The following is a 9,204-nucleotide window of genomic DNA, read 5'->3' as shown; positions in this document are numbered from 1 at the left end:
AAGTTTATGGAATAGCCTCTAGTACTCACACTCATTATCCTAACTTTGCTCTTCCTGTGAGTATTCACATGATAAATGGGATGAACCTTGCTCCTTTCATATATATCAAAAACATGTTTGGAAAGGAGGGAAAAGATTTCATTAAAAATGTTTAAGGTGTCTGAATTAAGTATATGAAAATAAATGTTGCCATTGTTAAATGTTAAAACAAAACAGCACATTTGAAAATACCATAAAAATTAATTACATTTCAAATAAATATATATACATTAGCTTTCAATAGGATCCATTATCATTAAAACATGGACATATGTATCTTTTTAGTATGTAAAAATTACACAGCTGTTGACTTTTGTAAGGTAACTCACTTATCACACATTTAAGAAGGCATTAAAAATCATTGTTTAATATTATACAAATGTTTTATCATATTTCCCAAAGCATATTACAATCCAGAGGGCACAAATATTGGCCAACTAGTTCTAACTTTCACATTAGACAAAGATGTCATTTAAACCATTAAGATGGCAAAAAGAATCAATTTTAAGGAGCTTAGCTCTTCTCAGGCATTTGAAGGGGTTAGGGAAAAGTCCATTTAAGTCATAGGAATCACACTGCTAACTTTTGTACAATGAAAAATATAAACACCTCATTTGATGACATTATATCACAAGTCAAAACAGGCTCTAATACAGATGTATGTGGAGAGGTTTTGAAGAATAAATTGGATATCCGAGCGGAGGATCTGCTGCTTGTATAGTAAGGTTTCTTAAAAGTAGTGGATGAGCTTGTATACTGTAACGTTCCTCATCATCATTTGTGGCATAAAGCAGTTCCCATGAGAGATTGGCCCACTGACCTCTAACAGCTTCAGCATTTAACTTTCCAACGTATATCAATAATTCTTGAAGGGTAAGTACTCTTCCAGTGTAAACTCCCTTTTATAGTATGAAAAGACAGGAGGGGAGATAAAAGAGATTACATTAAGGCCTTTATTTTACAAATTTAAAGAAAAATATCATTGCATTTAGGAAAACTTTCTCCCAAGATGAAAACTCAAATTCAGAGTCAAAACCCACCTTTATTTCCTTAGGTTTTTGAATAAGTACCACAAGAAATACTCTCTGGCATCCATTCTGCTTAATCACCCAAACAGCAAAATCTACTTACTGTTCATTTTCCTTCTCTGATCCCTCACCTCAGCAATGCATAAATCATAAATCTAGTCAGTGGAGAATCATACAATAAGCTCTTTTTAATAAACAGCTTTATTGAGATATAATTCACATTCCATATAATTTATTCATTTAATGTGTACATTTCAGTGTTTTTTCGAATATTTGCAGATATGTGCACCTATTACTAAAGTTAATTTTATTTATTTTATTAAATCATAGCTGTGTACATTAATGCAATCATGGGGTACAATGTGCTAGTTTTATATACAATTTGAAATATTTTCATCAAACTAGTTAAATCAAAGTTAATTTTAGAACATTACCATGACCTCAAAAAGAATCCTTACTCTTTAGCCATCACAGTCCTATCCTCTTATTCTCCCTGCCTGAAACAACAACTACTGTGCTTTTTATCTCTATAAATTTGCTTATTCTGGAAATTCCACATGAAATTATTCATATATGTGGTCTCTTATGACTGGTTTCTTTCACTTAGCATCTGTGTTGCAGCATGTATCAGTACTTTATTCCTTTTTATGGATGAATAATATTCCACTATATGGACATACTAAAATTTGTTTATCCATTCATCAGTTGGTATACAGCTGGGTTGTTTCCACCTTTTAGCAATTATGAATAATGCTGCTATAAATATCCATGTGCAAGTTTTTGCAGTTTTTTGGCTGGGGCCGGGTTTGAAACCACCACCTCTGGTATATGGGGCCAGCCCCTACTCCTTGAGCCACAGGCGCTGCCCCATGTACAAGTTTTTATGTGGATCTGTTTTCATTTCTTTTGGGAGGAATATGAGATCAGGGTGCAGCATGGTCAAGTTCTGATGAGGGATATCTTCCTGGCTTGTGGATAGCTATCTTCTTGTTCTGTCCTATGCCAGAGATATAGGAAGTTCTGTATCTCTTCCTCTTCTTTTAACAGCATAAATCCCCTCATGGAGCTCTACCCTCATGTTCTCATCTAAGCCTACATACTTCTCAAAGGCCCCATCTGTCAATAACATCACATTGGGGTTTAGGAATTCAACATATAAATTTGAGGGGGATGTAAACATTCAGTTCATTAAACCTGGCTAGTAACATCTAGTACAACGTTCAGTAACAGTGGGAAGAGCGGATATCCTTGTCCTCCTGATCTTAGCATCTAGTCTTTCATCAATAATTATGACATTAGCTATGGAATTTTCACAGATGCTCCAGTTGAAGATGTTTTTTTCTATTCCCAGCTGTCTTTATTATGGTTTTTCTGTGTCTATTGAGATGATGTGTTTTTTTGTTTCTTTATTCTCCTGAGATAGTATGTTAATTTATTTTTGTATGTTAAACCAACCTTGCATTCTACTTGATTGTGGTGTATGATTCTTTTCGTAGGATGTAAAACTTAGAAATTGTTTATTTCTGGAATATTCTATTTGATGTTTTTGGACCATAGTTGACTATGGGCTAAAAAAAAGGTTACTAGAGATTAGAAACTGTAGAAAGCAAAACTACAGATAGGAAGTCACTACTGTATTTTGTGATTTCTCCTTTCTTTTCTTTGACCCATTTATCACTTAGGAGTATTTTGTTTAATTTCCACATGTCTGTAGATTTGCTAATTTTCTTTTAATAATTTCTAGTTTCATTTCATTGTGGTTAGGGGACATACTTTGTATTCTATCAATCCTTTTAAATTTATTGAAATTTTATGTCCTAGTATATAATTCATCCTGGAGAATGTTCCATGTGCATTTGAAAAGAATGTGTATGGTGTTGTTGCATGGAGTATTCTGTAGATGCCTCTTAGGTATAGCTGGTTTGTAGTGTTGTTCAAATCTTCTATTTCACTGTCGATCAGCCTAGTTGTTCCATCCGTGATCTAAAGTAGGATATTGAAGTCTCCAGCTATTATTGTTGAAATGTCTATTTCTCTATTTTTGTCAGTTTTTTCTTCATGTATTTTGTTCTTCTGTTGTTAGCTATATATAGAACTGTTTTATCTTCGATGGACTGATCCTTTTAACATTATAAAATGTCCTTAATCTCCAGTAACTTTTGTTTTAAGTCTATTTTTGTTATTAATATAGGTACTCCAGCTTTCTTGTGGGTGCTGATCGCATAATATATCTTTCTCAATTCTTATATTTTCAGTTTTCTTTTGTCTTTGAATCCACAGTGTGTTTTCTATACAGTGTATATAGTTGGATCTTTAATTCCAGTCTGACAATCTCTTCCTTTTATTTAGATTAATCACCCCCATTTAATGTTATTATTTAGTTGAATTTTGTCTATCATTTTCCTTTTTGTCTTCTATGTCTAAAGTCTTTTTTATCCTTCTATTTTTCCTTTACTTTCTTTTGCATTGACTATTCTGTAACACAGCATTTTCATATCTTTAATGATGGCTTTCACTTTTTTCCCCCACTTAGTTCCTCACTGGTTACCTAAAGCTTATCAAATCTGTCTCATCAGAGGCAGATGCAGAATTATACCAACTTAATTCTGATGAGACATAGAAATGTTATTCTTATAAAGTTTTATTCCCTTTTCCTCCTTTTTTTGTGTTATTGTTTCATATATGTTACATCACAAATGTTACAAACCCAAAATTCATTATTATTAATACTTTATATAATTTTATGACTTAAAGAAGTTGGGGGAAAAGGGAACAAGTATGTATTTATTGCTCTCTGGAATTAACTTTTTTTTTTTTTATAATTTTTGGTTCTCTTCCTTTATTCCTATAGATCCATGTTATCATCTGGAGTCATTTCTTTTTTTCTAGTACAGTTTTGCCACCAATGGCCTCCTTTGTGCAAATATTGGCAAATATATTACATTTCTATATGTTATAGGCTCCCAAATACCTTATATATTGTTTTATACAACTGCATTTCAGATCACCTAAGAAATATACATTTATACTGCTTTTATAATTATAGTCACCTTTACTGGTGCTATTTGGTTTTTGGTGTAGATTCAAATTATTGTCTGCTATTTCATTTAAGGTTCTGGCAGCAACAAATTCTCTCAGGTTATTTTACCTGGGAATACCGTTGTTTTCATTTTTGAAAGAATGCTTTGCTAGATATATAATTCTTGGTCAACCATTTTGTTGTTATTTTTGCACACTTTGAAAATGTCATTATATGCTCCATTGTTTCTGACAGTTAGCTATAATCTTTTCTGTTTCCTTAAAATTTACAAGTCATTTTTGAAGCAGTAATTGCTTCTTGGGTTTTTGGCTTTCAGTATTTTTACTATGATGTGTTTGCCTGTCGATTTCTCTCCATTAATCCTACTGAAAGGTCACTGAACTTTTGGGATGTATAGATAAATGTTTTCAATACATTTGAGAAGTTTTCAGCTTTTATTTCTTCAACTAATTTTTTTTTCTCCTTTTCCATTCTCCCCTCTTCTTCTGGTATTCATTCTATGTATGTCAGTGCTGTTAATGGAGTCCTGGATTTCTCTGGGGCTCTCTTAATTTTCCTTCTTTTCTCTCTCACTATATATTTAGATTACATAATCTCTATTGATATACAATCTACACATTTCTGATTCTTTCTTCTGAAATTTCAAATTACTGTTGAGCCCCTCTAAGTGAATTTTTCACTTGGTTCTTTTTTATACCTTCTATCTCTATTGACATTTTCTATTTGATGTGACATTGTCATCATATGTTCCTTTGTTTCTTTAATTATGGTTTCATTTAGTTCTTTGAACATATTTATACTGGCTACTTTGAAAACTTTGTTAAATCTGATGTCTGGTCACTCCCACAGACAATTTGTTGTCTTCTTTTTACCCTAGTGGTTATATTTTTCCTTGTACATCTCATACTTTTTGTTGAAAATTGGACATTTTAGTAACACTGTAGAAACTGTGGGTACTGGTTCTCCCCATACCCTACCTTAGGGCTTGTTATTGTTATATGCTTGATTGTTAAATAAATGGATGGATTACTTTAGTGAAGTCAATACCAGAGTTCTCCATAGGCCTTGTCCTGTTTAAAATCTCAGATATTGCCCTTCAAGGAATGAAGCCGTGTGAATGCCCACAGTTACCTTGTCAGGGCTATCTTGTCTGTTAAGTGTTCCACAACCAGATGTTAAACTCCAGTGATTGTCAGCTGGTTGTTCTAGGTTAGTAACTTTCAACTGGTGTACCATGAGAGGATCTCAGGTGTGCTGTGAAAAATTTTAAAGATCATTAATGAAATTTTTTTTAAAAGAAGTTCAAATCACAGTAGGTATTTCTTACTCTTTTATTTATTTATTTGTTTGATCAATATAATTTAAGTGTGCTCCAAAGTTTAACTATAGGTTCAAGTGTGGTGTGAGATTAAAAAAAGGTTGAAAAATGTGGCTCTTATGTTTTCAACAATGGCCTGGAGCATAAATTGATCCAATTACTGATCCAATTACATTTGGGGTCCTTAGGTGGTGCCTGTGGCTCAATGAGTAGGGTGCCTGCCTCATATACTGAGGGTAGGGGGTTTGAACTCAGCCCCAGCAAAACTACAACAACAACAAAATAAAAAATAAATAAAAAATAAATTTGGGCTCCTTCAAAGGCATAGCTTTTGAAGTCAACCTCTGAGATTTGTTCTGACTTCTGAAGGGTTCTTTTCTGCTATTTTTTTCCCCCTGGTTTTCTCTGTTAATCTAGCCAGTTTATAGTTTAAGTTATATCTCCAATGAGTGGCCCAATCTCCTTGTAATTACTTTTTGCCATACCTTCCACAGTTTTTGAGAGCAATCTTAAGCTTTGCTGTGTACACATTCTGTTGCAAATGAATCCATTCCTTTTAGAACAGATTTGAAAAAGAATTTTTTTTTAAATGATATGATTCTCCAGTTGGGCAAAATCTTTGAGCTAGAGTTCTAGATCTGATAGGTGGGATAACAGCATGCTTCTCACTGAGTGAAACTTCTGCTTTAGGAGATAACTGCTTGGTGAGGGGAGGAGTATCCTCAAATCTTTTCAGCGTTCCTCTCCCAGCATAGAAATATCTTATAAATGGGCAAGGGTGATTAGGGTCTCTGTATTCTCAGTGGCACTTTGCCCAAGATACAGCCGTCATTCCATGAGTATAATTGGTCAGAGGGTGTTCTCACTTCTCATTTACATGTCTGGAATCTAGCCTGAGCAACAGGTAGCTGGGGGGACAGAATGACTCCTGTCCTTCCTGAAAAAACAATGACCCAACTAAGAGTGAGTCTCATGTTATTGGTTATACCACTTTGGAGTTTCCCATCTTGCTAAGTAGGTCTTGGCTCAAATATTGCAGTCTCTTTTTGTTCTTCTGAGTTTTAGTAGATTTTCTTGAATAAATGTTTCATTTGCTGTATGCCTTTAAGACCATTTCCAAGGTTTAAATGACTACTTATTGTTATTATTTTTTGTTTATTTTTATCAGTTAAGTTTTCCATTTATATGGACACAATTTGTGGCACCCCAAAACAATTACAATAACATTAAAGATTGCTGAGCACGATAACCATAGGTGATATAATAATGAAAAGTTTTGAAATATTGTGAGAATTACCAAAATATGACACAAACACATGAAGTAAGCATATGTTGTGACAAACTTTTTTAAAAAATAATTTTTTCATCACTTTTCTTAGGGAGTACATTTGTAGAGCTCTTCAAACTATAATGTGAAACAGACCTAGAACCCACAACAGGCTTGTAACATTGAATCTTTCATATTGTATACCTGGCTTACATTTTCAATGAAATAAGAATAAGTACTAAATCTTTAGAAATGGCATCACCTATCTTAAGTCTCTCTTTGGATTTTCACAGGTTATATTTGCTTTAATAAAGTACAGATGTCAGCAAAAGAAGTACTTTAGCACTTACAAATTAATTTCTCTTCTAGAAATCAAATCCAGAGTCATAATTCATACACATCATAGTTCATACACTTAAATTGGGCATAGGAATACAATCCATTTAGTCAAATATGCTATAGCAAGTTACACAGGTGTGGGTTTCTTACAGGTCAGTTATTGTACAATGGCTACATAATGGTTTTAATTGACTCCTATTCAGTTGGCAAAAGTAAATGTTAAAGTAAAAAACAAAAAGTAAAAAGCTATTCTGGAGTTGGACTATCTTGGCCATAAAGTCACAATTATAAAATGCCTTAATTAACTATAATTAATATATCAACCAGAATGTTCTATGATTTATCACCTAGTTCAAATACTTCATAACTTATTTCTATTCTTTAAGGTTGGTAGATGAAAATGATAAATACATTTTTAACCTTACCATAGAAGGATCATACCCCAGAGAAAACAAGTATGGTTTTTCTTGTAAAACTGCTTCATTCCACTTTTCATCAGATACCAAACCAATGTACCAGTCACTTTCATATTTTTCAAGGCAGTTAATCAGCTCCTTAAAGTCTTCTATTGGACCTAAACTTGCTTTATCAATCATAAGTTTCAGAGTATACCTATAAAATGGAGAAGCAAAGAATTTTAGAGTTTTTATCAGCTTTATAGATGAAACAGACTTTGTTCAATAAATTTTTAACATAAATAATTTTTAACAAAATTATACATAATTCCGGTAAAATGCTGAGGGAGAATGATGAAGTTACAGTGGGCAAATCCAGTAAGTCATATGAAAAACAGGTTTTACATATAAACAAGTGAACTCCTAATATAATCTCAATACATACTAAGCACTTCTTTCATTTTTAAGAAAGTAATGTAAAAAAAATCAGAAATGGACTACCTTCTTCTAGATCAGCGGTTCTCAACCTGTGAGTTGTGATCCACAGGAACTGTATTAAAGGGCCATGGCATTAGGAAGGTTGAGAACCACTGTTTTAGGTGATTAAAACAAAAATCAACATTTTCCTGCCAATTTTACAACCTATACATAATCAAAATGAGTTACCTGAATGCTTTCAGTGCTAGTTGGAATAGTTCTGGTTTTTCTGTGAGCCAATCCAAGGTAACAGACCAAGGTAAAACACCACTGTAAACACTTAATATAAGACCAGGACTAGGCGTCATATTGTCTATTCCAAGTAAACTAAAATAACAAGTCATTATGGTATGAATATAAAAATCTCTTAAAGTTTTGTCCTTTGTAATTTCTTCTAGTACATTTGAGGCCTTTTCTGTTGAATGAAAACATTCCAACTGCCTTAAAACAAATTGGTACCAGTCTTCTGGAAATAATGAGCTCATCTCCTTCACTTTGGAATTAGGCATACAGGTAGATCTCCACTCTTTAGGTAAGCTTATTAAGTGAGACTGTGAACAGCTGAACTCCATGAGAGGAATATATGCCATGTCTCCTTGTTTTCCTTTGTCGACAGCAGGGTATCCTAATTTAATTGCCTTGTAGCAACTATGCTCAGGATCTGTGCCTGTACAATGATCATCAACTTGCTGTGATTCTACGACTGATCCTGGAATAGGCAAATTTGTACATGGAAAATCTTTCAACTGATCTTTTTCTTCTTTTTCTTTTTCGATAGTTGGCGTATCATCAAAAATACTATCTTCAGACCAGTCATCAAAAGTTTCTGAACGTACACTATCTAAATCTTCTAGGGACTGGGGATGAGGTGAAGTATTCAAAGCAGGCAATATTGTTAGGGGTTCTTTCCCTTTATTTTCAGTTTCGTGAACATCCTCCTGCATGGTAGGCCTTTTGGAGCAATATTGAATGAGTATCCATACAAGTACTTTAACAAGGTCACCTTTAAATTCTATTAAGTTTTCATGAGAATCAATTATGCCAGATAGAACATTCCTGGCATCAGAATATAATTTCACAGGCAAAACAGTACAGGGTGTCAAGATATTTCCAAAGTGTTCATTAAAGGAACATATTTTTGTGTATTCTTCTTGTTCAAAAGCACTCTCAAAAACTTCATCAACTCTGTGAGCTTCTGCTGTATGACAGGATGTTTCCTGCAATTCTAACCCCTGAAGATAAAATAAATAGTACTTGAGTTTATAATCATTCATTACACGGAGTACACTAATTAGTCTTTT

General features: G+C 33.4%; 1 protein-coding gene across 3 annotated transcripts in view; it reads right to left on the bottom strand.

The window, feature by feature from the left end:
* Nucleotides 1-383: 383 nt before the first annotated feature.
* PCNX4 (pecanex homolog 4) overlaps nt 384-9,204 on the bottom strand; it is a 44,132-nt gene continuing 35,311 nt past the window's right edge. Inside the window, exons 9-12 of one of the 3 annotated variants that reach the window (XR_002774496.1) lie at nt 8,093-9,135; nt 7,457-7,643; nt 5,239-5,361; nt 876-938 (exon numbers count right to left, since the gene is read on the bottom strand). Coding sequence is in view for 2 of the 3 variants with exons in the window: in XM_012807985.2 (XP_012663439.1) it covers nt 687-938; nt 7,457-7,643; nt 8,093-9,135 (1,482 nt within the window). In the remaining variant the exon portion in view is untranslated. Of the gene's footprint in view, nt 939-5,238; nt 5,362-6,147; nt 6,363-7,456; nt 7,644-8,092; nt 9,136-9,204 lie in introns of those variants that run through there. The other 2 variants (XM_012807985.2, XM_023515862.1) reach the window with 2 other exon arrangements.

This window comes from Otolemur garnettii, unplaced genomic scaffold (genome assembly GCF_000181295.1).
Source record: "Otolemur garnettii isolate 467f Iridium unplaced genomic scaffold, OtoGar3 scaffold00081, whole genome shotgun sequence".
Taxonomy (NCBI): Eukaryota; Metazoa; Chordata; class Mammalia; order Primates; family Galagidae; genus Otolemur; species Otolemur garnettii.
Note: the sequence above shows the minus strand (reverse complement) of the source record. Positions and strands in the feature narration are given on the sequence as shown.